Source organism: Phyllobates terribilis, unplaced genomic scaffold, assembly GCF_046119375.1.
Source record: "Phyllobates terribilis strain yellow unplaced genomic scaffold, ASM4611937v1 Scaffold_36__1_contigs__length_13169755, whole genome shotgun sequence".
Taxonomy (NCBI): domain Eukaryota; kingdom Metazoa; phylum Chordata; class Amphibia; order Anura; family Dendrobatidae; genus Phyllobates; species Phyllobates terribilis.
Genome location: NW_027362796.1, coordinates 6,884,571 through 6,903,689, shown reverse-complemented (window position 1 = coordinate 6,903,689; position 19,119 = coordinate 6,884,571). Strand labels below are relative to the sequence as shown.

Genomic DNA, 19,119 nt, shown 5'->3' with positions numbered 1-19,119 from the left:
GCTAGTGAGCGGCTCCTTTAAATACATAACTAGTATACATTGCAGGTAGTCCTTAAAAGGGCTTTTGTTTTATCAAGAGGCCTAAACACTCTCCCTAGCAGCTCAGCGATCTCTTCCTATGCTTATAGAATGCAGGCTCCAGACGCAATGTGCACAAAAGGGCGGCGGCAGCAGGGCTTAAATAGACCCTATGACTCTGGGTGGCCAGCCAATCACAGTAATGTCACAACCAAGATGTCTGCGGCATTACTGTGATTGGTTAAGAAGCCCAGCATGTTTAGTGGCTGCAAAGGAGGCGCCAATACTGCAGGGCGGGACAACCGAATATAGCGAAGCGAGTACACAAATACTAGCAATATAACTAGCAACCCAAATACCGTACTATCCGTGCGTATAGCGAATAGTAACGAATACACTCGCTCATCACTAACGATCAGCTCTAATCCAGCCATCTTCACCATTCTCATTATACAAGTATAAACCATATAATTCTGGTGGATAAATCAAGACTGAACACAAGACCTTCACAGCCGTCTACACATCATAGGGGAGATCTCATGACACCTTCTCTCATCTACCTGATGATCCTGAGGAATATTGGGATGTTCTTGTTTGCAGTCCTGTGGAAGAAGAGGACGTGGACATCTTTCTGGTGTTGTCCTCTTACTGGATAGATCTAGAGGAAGCAAATACAGGGACTGAATTCATTCTTTACATATAGACAATTATAGGCCATGTGTATTCAGTCCTGTCTATTACCTGGTGATGTGAGGGGCTGGGGAACCTCCATCATGACGTCCTTGTACAGATCTTTGTGTCCTTCTAAATACTCCCACTCCTCCATGGAGAAATAGACAGCGACATCCTGACATTTTATAGGAACCTGACACATACAATGATACAGTCATCCCCCTGATCCCTTCATAGTGTTACTGTATAATGTCCCAGCAGTGTCACCTCTCCAGTCAGCAGCTCAATCATCTTGTAGGAGAGATTTAGGATCTTCTGGTCATTGATGTCCTCATATATCAGAGGGTGAGGTGGAGGCCCCGTGATTGGGCTCAGGGGTCTTTCCCATCCCTCAGACACAGGGTGCTGACGCCGCTCACTAGAGGTCTTCTTCACTACTGTGTAATCCTGATAATGGAGAAACACCTTAATAAATCTCACTACAGACATTTCCAGAGTCCTCACCTCTCCAGTTCTGTCCATCTGTTATTCCCATATATAAGAATGATGTAATGTGACGTCATCAGAATCTCTCACCTCTCCAGTAATACGGAAGAGGATCTCTGGGGTGAGGTGTAATATCCTCTCCGCCATCTTGTCTCTGTCCATATCCATCTTTGATGGGTAAATCAGGAAAATTCTCTTATATAGAAGAAATTCACTGAGAGGATCTGATATTGTAGAGACCTGAATGAGAAGATGATGAGCCTATGTAACATCATAAAAATCCTGTGTAATAATACAATTACTGGACATAAGGGAAACATTTGAGGAGATTTATGTTTTACAGTATCTAGTTTTCTTCTTTACATCTAGTAATAAAACCTATACATTTTAGGCCACAGACAACAAGCAGTTTCTTCCTCAGAATCTGCAAGTGAACACGTTTCTCATAGACCCACCTTCCATAAAGCTAATTCTCATCTCATTTTCCGACACTGGAATAGGCATTAGCAATACTGCAGCAGATATTCATTACACGTGACATGAGAAATAACTACTTCATGATGAGGATGAAATCTTCATCTTCTACTACAGCTCTATAAACATATTTGGCCAGAGTCCGTCACTGACTACATCTCCACCGGAAGTCTATATGTTTCCCGTCTTTACCGGACTGTCATCTTCTATCACGTTAGATCTCAGGTCTGATTCACACCCAGAAGTTTGAGGCATTAATAAAAGCTTGTTTGTAAGAACACAAAGACAGGAGTTATTTGATACCAAAGTCTCCATGTACAGTGTTTTATGGGGTTTATTTCTGACCTTAGGCTTTCCTATAATACAAGAAAAACTCCATAAAAAAAAGCAGATATTAAAATCAGAAAATAGGAGGAATGACCCAGCGTATCAGGATATAAACTTGAATAAAACAGAGCTTTTATTGAGCCATTAAAAAATGCTGCTACCACCATAATAAGTCTTAGTGCACACAAGGATCACAGCTGTCTCGACCTATGCGTTTCGACGTGCAGTCTTAATCATGGTCTGTCTGAACTGTGGACTAGTGAGCATATAAAGGTAGGTTGTAATTAAAGATAATAGTTATCATGTGCTCACTAGTCTCTGAGGTCAGTATGATTAGCATAGACAAAAATGAAATAAAAATGTTAGTGACACATATTACCCTCTAAAATTAATATCATTGACATGTAGAAAAAATAAAAATATTTGTGATTCAAATATAGAATAAATATAAAAACTAGCGATATACCATGTCCAAGGTGTGAACAAAACTGTCATTAATATTGTAGCATTAGATCCTGCCTGAGATTCAATCCAAAGGGTACTCGGGTTTCTAACATAAAAATCCAATATGGTTCCCTATTTAGCAGTTTGCGTCTATGGTCTCCCCCCCGGATAGGTCTATACACTCTTTCTATGCCTTGAAATTTCAGTGCTGAAACTTCTCATTTATGGAACGTTGGGAAGTGTGTTGACGCTGCTGAAATATTTGTGGCCAAAGGATTAACCGCATCAGATATGTGTCCTCTAATCCGTAGTATTAAAGGGCCGGTAGTACAATCAAAGTATTGGATCTTACATGTAATATATTCAACAAGGTATATAAGCCAGGGTGTGCTGCAATTAATAAAGTCATGTGTTTTGTGTATACGATTATTATGCAGTGAGGTAAACGTATCCTTTTTCACTGTGTGTGAACACGCTTTACAGCGGCTCGCTCCGCATTTGAAAAAAACACTAAGGTTTAACCAGGTAGTAGATTGAGAATGTCTATGCTCTTCACTCAGGAAAAGACTGGGGGACAGGGTGGTACCACAGCCACAAACCCAATATCCTTGGTAAGAATTGTATTAAGTCCCGGATCCTGGTGTAACATTGGTATGTATTTCTTTATAATGGACACCACTTTGTTATACTGCGGACTATAAGTTGTAGGGAATGTTACACTGGAAGTTTCACATCCCAAATCTTTTTTTCGCTCCTTATTTTTGAGAAGATCCTTACGTTCTAGGCTCGATACCATTTTGTATGATTTTATAAGATTCCAATCAGGATAACCTCTTTTTGCCAATCTGTCACAAACTTCACTGGCTTCCATATCAAAAGAAGTATTATCCATACAATTTTGTTTCGCCCTAATTAATTCCCCATATGGAATACTGCGCTTGATATGCAGCGGTGGAGAGCACTGAATGTTCAAGCTTCTTAATAGCGGTACACAGCGTAGCCGCACTGCGGCTCCTGCCGGAATCGCCTGTGCCCGCTGTTAAAGGGCATGAATATTCAACCTCTCTCCACGCCCATGGGCGTGGGGAGGGGGTGAATATTCATGCCCTTTAATAAGCGGGCACACGCGATAGCCCAGCAGCAGCAGGAGCCGCAGCGCTGCTATGCTGTGTGCCGGCTATGAAGGAGAGTGAAGTCACTGCTCCCCGCACAGGGAGCAGTGACTTCCGTCAGCTGATCTCTCCTTGTGAGCCGCGCATGGTATTGACGCCATGCACGGCTCACATGGCTCACATGGAGAGATCAGTGCGGGCAGACAGGACGCAGCGCTGGAGGTAAGAAGAGAGGTGAGTAGGAGTGTTTATTTATTTTTTTATGTGCAGCATGATGCGGATTAGGGGGAACATGCATACTAGGATAAGGATGAGGGGTGCCATGCATACCAGGATGGGGATTAGGGGTGCCATGCATACCAGGATGGGGATTAGGGGTGCCATGCATGCCAGGACGGGGATTAGGGGTGCCATGCATACCAGGATAGGGATGAGGGGTGCCATGCATACCAGGATAAGGATGAGGGGTGCCATGCATACCAGGATAAGGATGAGGGGTGCCATGCATACCAGGATAAGGATGAGGGGTGCCATGCATACGAGGACAGGGATGAGTGGTGCCATGCATACCAGGACAGGGATGAGGGGTGCCATGCATACCAGGACAGGGATAAGGGGTGCCATGCATACCAGGACAGGGATAAGGGGTGCCATGCATACCAGGATAAGGATGAGGGGTGCCACGCATACAAGGATAAGGATGAGGGGAGCCAGGCATACCAGGATGGAGGGACGCCAGGCATACCAGGGTGGAGGGACGCCAGGCATAACAGGATGGAGGGACGCCAGGCATACCAGGATGGAGGGACGCCAGGCATACCAGGATGGAGGGACGCCAGGCATACCAGGATGGAGGGACGCCAGGCATACCAGGATGGAGGGACGCCAGGCATACCAGGATGGAGGGACGCCAGGCATACCGGGATGGAGGGATGCCAGGCATACCAGGATGGAGGGACGCCAGGCATACAAGGATGGGTATGGGGACCACGTATAAAAGGAAGGGGGGGCATATATACCAGGATGGGGGATATTGTTAGAATTGGGGGACATTACCCCTATACCAGTGTCAGCAGAAGACCCCCTCCCCCTTAAAAGTGCATCATGAACACATTTTTTGCTTAATTTTTTTATTATTATTTTCCTCCTCTAAAACCTAGGTGCGTCTTATGGTCCGGTGCGTCTTATGGTCCGAAAAATACGGTAATCCCATCAACGTCAATGAACAATCGCTAAGGATGCAGTTCCACTCTGTTTGAAATGTCTCATCATACAGGGCTGTGGCCACTTTTTTTTAGCCTTAATCCCCTTGGTATCATCTCCTTTTTCACATACATTTCCAGAGTTGTAAAATCCCAGCAGATTTTTAATTCTTGAGATTTTTAAATCTCAGGCAGGATCTAATACTACAATATTAATGACAGTTTTCTTTACACCTTGGACATGGTATATCGCTAGTTTTTATATTTATTCTATATTTGTTTCACAAATATTTTTATTTTTTCTACATGTCAATGATATTAATTTTAGAGGGTAATAATATGTGTCACTAACGTTTTTATTTTACTTTTGTCTATGCTAATCATACTGACCAAAGAGACTAGTGAGCACATGATAACTATTATCTTTAATTACAACCTACCTTTATATGCTCACTAGTCCACAGTTCAGACAGACCATGATTAAGACAGCACATCGAAAAGCGCAGGTTGAGACAGCTGTGATCCTTGCGTGCACTAAGACTTATTATGGTGGTAGCAGCATTTTTTAATGGCTCAATAAAAGCTATGTTTTATTCAAGTTCAAACCCTGATACGATGGATCGTTCCTCCTATTTTCCGATTCATGAACCAGGCTGCCCTGGCTGGATACGAGCGAGACTGAGACTGCACTGTCATGGTACATCGTTTTCCCTGTCCTGCATTTCTGTATAAAATGTCATGATGTGATGTAAATACCCATGCTCTTTCCCAGATATTTGTTCCTCAACCATAATTTAACTTGGGCTTGTGTCAACACCGCTAGAGGACTCCCCATTGTCTCTTAAGCAGGGGGAGAACTCTCAGTACACATCTTTATAGACACATCGGAGCCATGCCATGGACTAAACCATCGACTAGGAGGGGGGAAACCTCTCCTCCCCTACCCTTGGGCTGTTCCCGGTAGCCCAAGACAATGGACTTATGCGTGACCAGTGTTGTGTTGGGTGATCTCTGGAGGAAGAAGTGTGGGGGCTCTTAGCTGCGGCAAGACCTCACGCCCGTCGGTGATTGTGGACTTATTATGAACCTTAGGACTAACATGGATTTTTGATTTGGTATGCTGCCTGCCTTAATAAATCCCGTTGGATCGTTCTAAGTCCGGTGGTCTCTTCTTGCTCTGCTGCATACCCCGTCACAAACTGGTTGGCAGCGGTGGGATCAGAGCAGAAGGAATGGAGGACAACGGCCCATCAACTGCTGGAACCAGAGCCTCAGAGTACAAGAACTGGACTGTGGTGAGCTTACAAACAAAGGCCCGTGAACTGGGGGTCAGCTACAAGGGACTCTCAAAGGAGCAGCTAACTGAGGCTTTGGAAGGAGTTCGCCTGCAAGAGGACGCTGAGGAAGCACCTCCACAGCCAATGGAGGAAAGGCGACAGGCAGAGGTAAATACCCAAAAAAGTCAGTGGGCTGTGTGGTACGAGGAGGAGATGGCAATGATGGGAGAGGAGGTCTCCATAGACTATAAGATGGAGGTCATGCGAGGAGCTAAGGAGATGGCATTGCTGGAGAGGCAGATAGCTTTGGAAGCAGCTAGAAGCGCCAGACAGACTGTAACCCCAGCACCCACCATGAGGGAACTGCCCAGAGTGTCCCGCAAAGATTTCAAGCCGTTCCAGGAGGCTGCAGGTGACATTGAGGGCTTCTTCCAGGACTTTGAGCTTCAGTGTTGATTAATGGAAGTCCCAGAAAGGGAACGAATCTGACATCTGGTGGGGCTCTTAGAGGGTGGAGCTGCCGCAGCCTATAGAGCTATGGACCCTCAGGGGGACGGTGAGTATGCAGACATTAAACGGACTATTCTGGAACACTACGCTGTGACCCCAGACACTTATAGGACCCAGTTTCATACTTTGGCCTGTGATGAGGAGGTGTCCTTCAAGATGTATGCCCACAGACTCAAACAAATATGTCATCGCTGGCTGGAGGGAGAGGAGGCCTTAACTTGGGGAGCCTTCCTCCAGGTCATCTTGAAAGAGCAGTTTTACTTCAAGTGTCCCGCTGAGATCCGAGAATGGGTGCGTGAAAGGAGACCAGCCACGGTGGAGGAAGCTGCAGCTCTAGCGGATGAGGCTCTCACCATCAAGCCTCAATGGAAAAAATTACTACTCAGTGAGAAAAGAACTACCAGCCCCCTGACGATGGCGGCCCATGGTCCTTCGGCCTCCCATACTCACCATCCCAATAGACCATCCACTCATGGTGACCTTCGTGTGACTGGGCCTCGCATTACTCCCGCTCCGCCTTCGGGACTACGACGTGGAGGAAGAGTCCCAGAGCACAGATGTTATAGATGTGGGCAGCCTGGGCATCTGCAATTCCAATGTCCAGGTGTTCGGAGGCAGGACAGCTACAGACCGCCTTTGCCGGTTCATTATCTACAGACACCCTCACCAGGAGAAGAGCTGGATTCAGTCCCTGACGACTTGCCAAGTGACTCAGATACTCTGGCTCCCATACCGGGAGTCTATGGGGTGCGAGCCCCAGCCACCTGTTCTTCTGACCGTCAGCACAAACATCTACAGGAGGTCGTGCTGGATGGCCAAAAGGTTGTCGGCTTCCGTGACACTGGGGCTTTTCTCACCATAGCCGATCCCCGCATACTTCAGCCAGAAGCAATTCAAAAGGGACCAGGAATTGCCATTGAATTGGCTGGAGGCACCCAGAGATATATTCCAAGAGCGAGGGTGACCCTGGATTATGGCTTTGGGGCCAAACAATGCGTGGTCGGTGTGATGAGCGGCCTCCCCGCAGACGTTCTTTTAGGAAATGATGTGGGACATCTGCATTGCCACTTCGTCGGTGCGGTAACCAGAAGTCAAGCCAAGAGAGCAGCAGATGGGGACGCATACAACTCATCCATGGAAATGAGGCCACCAGAACCGCTGACACCGCCGGTGAGTGATTCTTCTTGTGGGGACAATGTGAGTGATACCTGGGATAGAGTTCAGTTTCGACAAGAGGTCGATACTGACCCCACCCTAGCTAGTTTTAGAGCACGAGCTGAGACAGGGCAGTTAGGGGAGAACAGGGAAAGGATTATCCGAGAAAATGGACTTTTGTATAGGTTACCAATGCTGCCTCCCCAGATAAGCCCTGGACTTGTAACAAACAGATGATTGTTCCTCAGAAATACAGGATTCCCCTACTACACCTTGCTCATGATATCCCTACTGCTGGCCATCAAGGCAAAACCCGCACCGAGAGACGATTGACTCAAACCTTCTATTGGCCAGGGATTTCTCAGGCAGTGGCGCATTTCTGCCGAACTTGCGATATCTGTCAGGGTAGAGGGCGACCCGGAGATCACCCAAAGGCCCCTCTGCAACCACTCCCTATCATAGAAGAGCCATTTCAAAGTGTAGCTGTCGATATCATTGGGCCTCTAGCTAAGCCAAGTAGATCAGGAAAGCAGTACATTCTCACTGTTGTGGACTACGCCACCCGATATCCGGAAGCTGTGGCCTTGTCCAGTATTTCTGCAGCCAAGGAGGCCGAGGCCCTGGTTACCATTTTCACCAGAGTAGGATTTCCCAGTGAGATCTTGTCGGACCAAGGCTCCCAGTTCATGTCAGAACTAGTCCAGTGTCTGTGGCGCACCTGTGGAGTACGAGCGATTCGAACGACACCGTATCATCCACAAACAAATGGACTTTGCGAACGATTTAACGGCACTCTGAAGAATATGCTGAGGGCCTTCACGGACAGAGATTCAGACTGGGAGAAGTACCTACCCCATCTCTTGTTTGCCTATCGGGAAGTTCCTCAGGAGTCCACCGGGTTTTCCTCCTTTGAACTCCTCTATGGAAGAAAGGTCCGAGGACCCTTAACTCTGCTCAATGAATACTGGGCGGGGCAAGTTGAAGATACAGGAGCCCATGTTGTCCCTTATGTCCTAAAGCTGCGAGAAACCCTGGCTCAACTTGCTAGTTTCGCACAGAGTCATGTGCATATGGCTCAAACCCGACAGAAGACCTGGTATGACCGTAAAGCACGCTATTGGGAGTTTGTAGAAGGACAACCGGTCTTCATGATTATTCCCCATCCACAAAATAAACTGCAGACCATGTGGGAGGGTCCCTTCCGGGTTCTCAAGAAACTAAATGACACCAATTACCTTCTTGCTCTAGATGATCAGGGACTAAGACAAAAGACTGTCCATGTGAATATGATTAAGGAATACCACGACCAGAACCTTCCAATGATCGCAAGCTGTCGGCTAGCTTCAGAAGACGGTCCCGAGGAAGAGGACTCCCTACCAGATCTCGTGGAAGCCATGAGAGCCCCGTCCATTGTGGAACAGGTTCCTCTGGGAGATCACCTGGACCCCTTACAGAAAGACCAGATGCTGGGAGTGCTTCAACAGAGACAGGCTGCTTTCTCATCTCAACCAGGTCGAACCACCATCACCCAACATCATGTAGACACTCAGGGTATCCGTCCCATACAACAGGCTCCTTACCGGGTACCTGAATCAGTTCGAAACACCATGCAGCACGAACTAGAGGAGATGTTACAGCTGGGAGTAATCCAGGCCTCTCATAGCCCTTGGGCCTCTCCTGTGGTGTTAGTACCAAAGAAGGATGGGAGTACTTGATTTTGTGTGGACTACAGACGACTTAATGACCATACTGTCAGTGATCCTTACCCAATGCCCCGTATTGACGAACTTCTAGACCGAATGGCTGGATCCCGATATGTCACTACCTTAGATCTCAGTAAGGGATACTGGCAAATTCCTCTGACGGAGGAAGGGAGAGGACGGTCCGCTTTTATAACCCCCTTTGGTCTGTATGAATTTCTAAGCATGCCTTTTGGAATGAAAAATGCCCCGGCAACCTTCCAGAGAATGGTAGATCATCCTCCGGGGATGTGGAAACTTTGCTTGTGCCTACTTAGATGATATCGCCGTCTTCAGCCAGACGTGGGAGGAATATCTGAATCAAGTAGCCGTTATTCTTGACCTGATTCTTGCAGTCGGCCTAACCATTCGACCTGATAAATGTCAATTGGGGATGGGTGAAGTCCAGTACCTAGGGCATAGAGTAGGGGGAGGGAAGCTCCGTCCAGAACCTGCAAAAATCCAGGCTATTAGAGACTGGCCTGTACCCCAAACTAAGAAACAAGTTATGGCTTTTTTGGGCACTGCTAGCTACTACCGAAAATTTGTTTCTCATTTTAGCACTGTGGCCAAGCCTCTTACAGACCTGACCAAGAAAATGATGCCCAGGCTGGTAATCTGGACTCCAGCCTGTGAGGAGGCTTTTAACCGGCTGAAGGACGCCCTGGTCTGTGACCCTGTTCTGGCTGCTCCGGACTACAAGAGGCGATTCATTGTGCAGACGGACGCCTCTGCTTATGGATTGGGAGCTGTAGTCAGCCAGGTGAATGCAGCGGGGGACGAGCACCCCGTCGCCTACCTCAGCAGGAAACTGCTGGACCGAGAAGTGGCCTATGCAACTGTAGAAAAAGAATGTCTGGCTATAGTGTGGGCCCTCCGGAAACTAAAGCCGTATCTGTATGGACGAGAATTCACTGTGGTTACTGATCACAATCCCCTCACTTGGCTGAACAGAGCCTCTGGGGACAATGGACACTTACTACGATGGAGCCTGGCTCTGCAACCCTATAACTTTACAGTACAGTATAGAAGAGGCAGCCAACACCAAAATGCAGATGGACTGTCCAGGCAGGAGGAGCCCTGAGTCCGGTCAGCCCTGCCTGTGTGTACTTAACAAGTGACCTGTAGAGGTCCCTCGTACGTACACAAAATTGCAGGGGAAGGAATTGTCATGGTACATCGTTTTCCCTGTCCTGCATTTCTGTATAAAATGTCATGATGTGATGTAAATACCCATGCTCTTTCCCAGATATTTGTTCCTCAACCATAATTTAACTTGGGCTTGTGTCAACACCGCTAGAGGACTCCCCATTGTCTCTTAAGCAGGGAGAGAACTCTCAGTACACATCTTTATAGACACATCGGAGCCATGCCATGGCCTAAACCATCGACTAGAAGGGGGGAAACCTCTGCTCCCCTACCCTTGCGCTGTTCCCGGTAGCCCAAGACAATGGACTTATGCGTGACCAGTGTTGTGTTGGGAGATCTCTGGAGGAAGAAGTGTGGGGGCTCTTAGCTGCGGCAAGACCTCATGCCCGTCGGTGATTGTGGACTTATTATGAACCTTAGGAATAACATGGATTTTTGATTTGGTATGCTGCCTGCCTTAATAAATCCCATTGGATCATTCTTAGTCCGGTGGTCTCTTCTTGCTCTGCCGCATACCCCGTCACATGCACCACACCCCAAAGGTCCCACACCGCTCCCGGCACATTAACTCCCTCAATAAGAAAATGCAAAAATATAATGTACCCATCAATAAATATTATGGATAATAAAAAAAAAAAATCAATAAAAGTACACATATTTGGTATCGCCACGTCCGGAACGACCTGACCTATAAAACTGTCCCACTAGTTAACCCCTTTAGTGAACACGGTAAAAAAAAAAAAAAAAAAAAATGAAGCAAAAAACAATGCTTTATCATCATACCGCCAAACAAAAAATGGAATAACACGCGATCAAAAAGACGAATATAAATAAAAATGGTACCGCTGAAAAGGTCATCTTGTCCCGCAAAAAACAAGCTGCCATACAGCTCCATCAGCTGAAAAATAAAAAAGTTCTAGCTCTCAGAATAAAGCGATGCAAAAAAGTTTTTTTCTTTTAAAATAGCTTTCATTGTGTAAAAGAGCCAAAACATAAAAAAACTATATAAATGTGATATCGCTGTAACCGTACTGACCCGAAGAATAAAGCTACCTTATCAATTTTACCACATGCGGAACAGCATAAAAAAAAAAACATAAAAATAATTCCGGAATTGCTGGTTTTTGTTTATTCTGCCTCCCAAGAATCGGAATAGAAAGCGATCAAAAAATGTCAAGTGCCTGAAAATGGCACCAATAAAAACGTCAACTTGTGCCGCAAAAAACAAGCCATCACATGACTCTGTCGGGCCAAAATATGGAAAAATGATAGCTCTCAAAATATGGTGCTGCAAAAACTGGATTTTACAAAAAAATGCGTCTTTTAGTGTGTGACAGCTGTCAATAATAAAAACCCGATATGATTCTGGTATCGCTGTAATCGCACCGACCCGAAGAATAAAAAGTCGTCTAATCGCCTATACCGCACGAGAAACGGCGTAAAAAATAAACTCTAGGGTTAGGGTTGTGATTAAGGTTGGGGTTAGGCTAGGGTTATGGTTGGGCTTGGGATTTTCTTCAAAAGTAAAAAAAAAAAAGAAGATGACGATATGTCGACTAGTGTGGAGCGCAAGTGCTTGCTACTTGAGTTTGCATCGGGTGCTCGGGTATGCACTGAGTATCGCGGGTGCTCGAGTGACATGCTCGAGTCTCCGCCCCATATGTTTCGTGGCCAAAAAAAACTTGCGGGGATTGCCTGCCTTGCACGAGCAATCCCTGCATATTTTTTTGGGGTGTCTAATAACCGTGGAAACATGCGCGAGGGGACTCGAGCATGTCACTCGAGCACCCGTGATACATGGTGAATACCTGAGTACTCGATGCAAACTCAAGTAGCGAGCACTTGCACTCAAGACTAATGACAACTTATTCAATTTGATGACCTAATGTCATCAAATTCTGTGTCGTACCTCTGGGTTCAAAATGTTCACTATACCTCTTGATAAAAGCCTTGAGGGGTTTAGTTTCCAAAATGGGGTCAGTTGTGGGGGTTTTCCACTATTTAGGCACATCAAGGGCTCTCCAAACACGACATGGCGTCCACTCTCAATTCCAGCCAATTTTACATTCAAAAAGTCACACAGTGCTCCTTCCCTTCTGAACTCTGCCGTGCGCCCAAACACTGCATTTTCCCCACATATGGGGTATTGGCGTACTTAGGAGAAATTGCACAACAACTTTTGGGGTCCATTTTCTCCTCTTACATTGGTGAAAATAAAAAAATTGGGGCTAAAACATCATTTTTGTGGAAAAAATGTGATTTTTTTTTATTTTCACGGCTCCATGTTATAAACTTCTGTAAAGCAATTGGGGGTTCAGGGTGCTCACCACACATCTAGATAAGTTCCCTGAGGGGTCTAGTTTCCAAAATGGTGTCACTTGTGGGGGGTTTCCACTGTTTAGGCACATCAGGGGCTCTCCAAACGCAACATGGCGTCCGCTAATTATTCAAGCAAATTTTACATTCAAACAGTCAAATGGCGCTCCTTCTCTTCCGAGCCCTGCCGTGCGCCCAAACAGTGGTTTTCCCCCACATATGGGGTATCGGCGTGCTCAGGAAGAATTGCTCAACAAATTGCATGCTGCAATTTCTTCTGTTACCGTCTTGAAAATGCAAAATTGGAGGCTGAAAAACATTTTTGTTGCAAAAATGTGAAAATTTTATTTTTACGGCTCAATGTTCTAAACTTCTGTGAAGCACCTGGGGGTTCAAGGTGCTCACCACACATCTAGATAAGTTCCCTGAGGGGTCTAGTTTTTGAAATGGTGTCACTTGTGGAGGGTTTCCACAGTTTAGGCGCATCAGGTGCTCTCTAAACGCAACATGGAGTCCGCTAATTATTCAAGCAAATTTTACAATAAAAAAGTCAAATGGCGCTCCTTCCCTTTCGAACCCTGCCGTGCGCCCAAACAGTGTTTTTTCCCCACGTATGGGGTATCTGCGTGCTCAGGGGAAATAGCATGACAAATTTTGGGGTCCATTTTTTCCTATTACCCCTGCAAAAAATAAAAAAAATTGGGTCTAAAGTAACATTTTTGTGAAAAAAGTTAAATGTTCATTTTTTTTCTTCCACATTCCAAAAATTCCTGTGAAGCACCTGAAGGGTTAATAAAGTTCTTGAATGATGTTTTGAGCACCTTGAGGGGTGCAGTTTTTAGAATGGTGTCACTTTTGGGTATTTTCTGTTATAAAGGCCTCTCAAAGTGACTTCAAATGTGATGTGGTCCCTAAAAAAATGGTTTTGTAAATTTTGCTGGAAAAATGAGAAATCGCTGGTCAACTTTTAACCCCTATAGCTCCCTAATGAAAAAAAAAATTTGGTTCCAAAATTGTGCTGATGTAAAGTAGACATGTGGGAAATGTTATTTATTAACAATTTTGTGTGACATATCTCTCTGATTTAAGGCCATAAAAATAAAAATTTTGAAAATTGCAAAATTTTCGCCAAATTTCCATTTTTTTCACAAATAAACGCAAGTTACATAGTTACATAGTTTATAAGGCCGAAAAAAGACAAGCGTCCATCCAGTTCAGCCTATTTCTTGTGCACTGCAGCTATTCCGCAGCGTTGATCCAGGGGAAGGCAACAAAAAACCATGAGGTATCGGCCAATTTACATCACTGAGGAAAAATTCACTTCCCGACACCAATCTGGCAGTAAGATTAAATCCCTGGATTAATTAACTAAGCATAAGATGTAATTTTATTGTTCTCAAGAAAGGCGTCCAGGCCTCTCTTGAACTCTTTAAGTGAGTTGGACATCACCACTTCCTCTCCCAGAGAGTTCCAGAGTCTCAAGGCTCTGACCGTAAAGAATCCCCTTCTATGCTGGTGCAGGAACCTCCTTTCCTCCAGACGCATAGTGTGCCCTCTCGTCTTTGTCACCATCCTTGGTATAAACAGGTCATGGGAGAGATCTCTGTACTGCCTCCTGATGTATTTATACATGTTTATGAGGTCTCCCCTAAGCCTTCTCTTTTCCAATGTAAATAGGCCTAATTTTGACAACCTCTCTGGGTATTCTAGTCCCTCCATTCCCTTTATTACCTTAGTCGCCCTCCTTTGTACCCTCTCTAGCTCCAATATGTCTTTCCTGAGCACCGGAGCCCAGAACTGTGCACAATATTCTAAGTGCGGCCTTACCAGCGCTTTATACAGAGGAAGAACAATGTTCTCATCATATGCCCCTATTCCTCTTCTGATGCATGCCATGACTCTATTTGCCTTCGCAGCTGCTGCCTGACACTGGGCACTCCAATTTAATTTGCTGTTAACCAAGACGCCCAGGTCCTTCTCCATGTCAGATTTCCCCAACGGTTTCCCATTTAATATGTATGGGTGACTGCGGTTTTTCTTTCCCATGTGCATGACCTTACATTTATCGGCATTGAACCCCATTTGCCATTTTTTGGCCCAACTCCCCAATTTATCTAAATCCTCCTGTAGCTGTGCCCTGTCCTCATCTGTATTAACTAGCTTACAAAGTTTAGTATCATCTGCAAATATTGCTATTTTACTATGCAACCCTTCCACTAGATCATTAATAAATATATTAAATAATATAGGGCCCAAGACAGACCCTTGAGGCACCCCGCTAGTAACCCTGACACACCCTGAGCTTACTCCATTGATAACCACCCTCTGCTTTCTATCACTCAGCCAGCTATTTACCCACTTGCACACATTATCCCCCAGACCAAACATTCTCATTTTATATACCAACCTTTTGTGTGGCACGGTATCAAACGCTTTGGAGAAGTCAAGGTATACAACATCCACTGACTCTCCCCGGTCCAGCTGTGAGCTCATCTCCTCGTAGAAGGCGATCAGGTTTGTTTGGCAGGAGCGATCCCTCATGAATCCATGTTGATATGGAGTTAGACAGTTATTATCATTAAGATATTCTACAATAGCATCTCTAAGAAATCCTTCAAACAATTTACCCACAACAGACGTTAAGCTGACTGGTCTATAGTTCCCAGGGTCACTTTTAGACCCCTTTTTGAATATTGGTACCACATTTGCTTGGCGCCAGTCTAGTGGGACAGTCCCTGTCCATAAAGAGTGCTTGAATATAAGATACAGCGGTCTGTCTATCACATTACTTAATTCTTTTAGTACCCGGGGGTGTATGTCATCTGGGCCGGGTGACTTGTCTATTTTGATATTATTTAGGCGTTTCTGAACTTCCTCCTGGGTTAGGTGGGTGATATTTAGCGGAGGGTTTACTTTATCACTCTGCATTTCCTCCGATAAATTGTTTTCTTTTGTGAAAACAGTGGAGAAGAAGCTATTGAGTAGGTTTGCTTTACCCTCATCGCCCTCTATGATTTTACCCAGGTTATTTTTCAATGGGCCAACGCCATCAGTTTTAATCCTTTTACTGTTTATATAGTTAAAGAACAGTTTGGGATTCGTTTTACTTTCCTTGGCAATTAGTCTCTCTGTCTCCTCTTTTGCTATTCTTATTTGTTTCTTACAGATATCGAAGTGATATCGAAGAAATTTTACCTCAATCATGAAGTACAATATGTCATGAAAAAAAAACCTCAGAATCAGGGGGATCCATTGAAGCGTTGCAGAGTAATTACCTCATAAAGTGACAGTGGTCAGAATTGTAAAAATTGGGCCGGTCATTAACGTGCAAACCACCCTCGGGGGTAAAGTGGTTAAAACAAATGTTTAACATGTTAAAAAGTAACTCTTTTGAGCACCAGAACAGATGTAGACCGCAGGGTTGGCACAGGTACGGCTGCTACACGAACCCAGGCAGTTTAACTACTTGCTGCTGTCAAATGCAAACATGGCATCTAAGAATGTTTGACAGAGTTCGGCTCAATGCCCCTCCTCCCCAAGTGCTCAATAGTATGGGGCTGCCTAGTTACTACAATATTTAAATGCCTAATAATGGTGTCTGGGCCTGGAATGTAAGAAAGTCTATTAAGCAACGTCCAATAAGTTACTTTTTAACGCCTCCATACACATTGGACTAAAACACACGCTGCCAGGAAGAAGCAGGTGCGAAACGCGCGTCGGGGCTTCCGCCTACCCAGTGGCTGCGACTATCCTAGGTACTATTCCTATACATATATCTATGCTCTTATAGATTTATATGGTAGTTTTTTAACCCCTTCAACTTTTTAGCTGGTAAGTCTATTGCACGCAAGGCACTTTATGTATTTATTTATATGCCTATCTCTTCCGACAAGCCTACAAACTGCAGTAACCACCGCTCCACCACATTACTGCATGACCTCCTCTACCCCCACCTACTGTATCCTCACCGATCCCTTGTAGACTGTGAGCCCTCGCGGGCAGGGTCCTCGCTCCTCCTGTACCAGTCGCTGACTCGTTTTGTTAAGATTATGTAAATGTTTTTGCTATGAATATCCCTATCACATGTAAAGCGCCATGGAATAAATGGCGCTATAATAATAAATAATAATAATATGCTGTATTATAAGCATTTACTTATTAATATATACATATTCCTTATAGATTTAATTCTGTTTTTTTGTTAAACTACTCTAGTAGTGCATGATCTATTGAACTGGTACCATTGTTGGTCTGATTAATTTTTAGATATTTAATTGCACTAGGAATATGTTGTAATAGAACCACATGTTATATACTATCCACTTGGTGGCTACACTATAATTATTTATTATTTTTATATCACATTAATTTTTGTAATTGTGACATACTCAGGGGTACAATTTCTAATTTATACTGGGTGAGGAGTGACTCTCTCTTGTATCTCCTCTTGAATTTTAATATATTTTTGTCTTTGTAAAGTTCGATTCATAAACATTTACGTTTTACTCTATTGGATTTATATCATCTCTGTCTTTTTGGATGTCTGTAATTTGCAGTACCCATTTAATGTACCGGTATGTGGTCAAATATAAGCACATTAGACTAAAGTTGCATGCAAGCACTGATTTCGGGGGTTTGGTTGACTATATAATGTATTTGGGAGCCTCCTGGCAGATGATGTCAGGGCAGAAAAGGATTTGGCATCCTGAATTTCAGAGGCTAAATCAATTTGTTCTTCCTGTAGATATTCCTCCGCTAGAGTAGTCTGGAGGCGACTCTCTCATACAGACCACAGGAAAGCTGGAATATTTGTGTGTATGGGGGAGTCGGGAAAGATAACCGTCTGCCAAATGACCGTTCAGCCAACATTTATCTCATGTGTATGGGGCCGTTAGTATTACATGACAAGCAGTGATAATACACGGCACTACAGAAGTACAGTGCATTATCTGAGCAATCAGAGGCTTGTATGTTGTATGATCGCACAAAGGAGAGTTGTTAAACTCCTTAGTGACGGAGCCAATTTTGATCTTAATGACCAAGCCAAATTTTACAATTCTGACCAGTGTCACTTTATGAGGCAATATCTCTGGAACGCTTCAACGGATCCTACTAATTCAAAGATTGTTTTTAGCGACATATTGTACTTCACGATAGTGGTAAAATTTATTCAATATGACTTAAATTTATTTGTGAAAAAAAAAATGGAAATTTGGCGAAAATTTTGCAATTTTCAAACTTTGAATTCTTATGCCCTTAAATCAGAGTTATGTCACATGCTTCACAGGAACTGAAGCAACATGGAAGGAAAAAATAAACATTTAACTTTTTTCACATAAATGAAACTTCAGACCCAAATTTTTTTATTTTCACAAGGGTAATAATAGAAAATGGACCACAAAATTTGTGGTGCAATTTCTTCTGAGGATGCCGATATCCCATATGTGGGGGAAAACCACTGTCTAGGCACACGGCAGGGCTTGGAAGGGAAGGAACATTAGGTCGTCATATGGAAAATTTTAATTTTTTTTTCACGGAAATATTGTTTTAGCCCTAAATTTGTAATTTTCACAATGGATAATAGGTAAAATGGACACCATAATTTGTTAGGCAATTTCTCCCGAACGCGATGATACTGCATATGTGGTCAAAAATTTCTGTCTGGGCACATGACAGGGTTAGGAAAGGAAAGAGAACTATTTGTCTGGAATAAATTGTGAATGTGGCATTTGGAAAGCACCTGACATGCGAAAACAGCAGAAACACCCCCCCAGGTGACCCCATATTTGAAGCACTGCCTAAGGAATTCATCTAGGGGAGTAGTGAGTATTTTGAACTCATAGGTGCCTCACAGAATTTTATAACACTGAAACATGGAAATGTGACGTTTTAGTGGTAAAAATATAATTAGTGTATTTGCTGCAAATTTTCAGGTACACAAGGGTTAATAGGTGAAACTGGACCCCATAATTTATTGCACACTTTCTTCCGAACGCGGTGATGCCCTATATGTCGTCAGAAATTACTTTTAGGCCACACGCCAGGGCTGAGAAGGAAGGAGCGCTATTTGGCTTTTGGAGCACAGATTTTGCTAGAATAGTTTACGGGCGACATTTTTGGAGCTCTGAAGGTGTTAGAACAGCAGAAAAACCCCAAAAGTAACCCCACTGTAGAAATTGCACCTCTCAATGAATTCATCTACGGCTGCAGTGACTATTTTGTAACATCCATGCCAGGC

The 19,119-nt window shown here is 44.3% G+C and overlaps 1 protein-coding gene and 1 pseudogene across 1 annotated transcript in view; both read right to left on the bottom strand.

The window, feature by feature from the left end:
- The window catches only part of LOC141182814 (uncharacterized), a 209,451-nt pseudogene that overhangs the window by 26,511 nt on the left and 163,821 nt on the right, over positions 1–19,119 (bottom strand).
- Positions 438–19,119, bottom strand: part of LOC141182811 (gastrula zinc finger protein XlCGF66.1-like) — a 257,706-nt gene continuing 239,024 nt past the window's right edge. Inside the window, exons 2-5 of the mRNA XM_073660934.1 lie at positions 1,267–1,416; positions 958–1,137; positions 760–883; positions 438–676 (exon numbers count right to left, since the gene is read on the bottom strand). Of these exons, the coding sequence (XP_073517035.1) occupies positions 525–676; positions 760–883; positions 958–1,137; positions 1,267–1,344 (534 nt within the window). The 5' untranslated portion in view covers positions 1,345–1,416 and the 3' untranslated portion in view covers positions 438–524. The remainder of the gene's footprint in view (positions 677–759; positions 884–957; positions 1,138–1,266; positions 1,417–19,119) is intronic.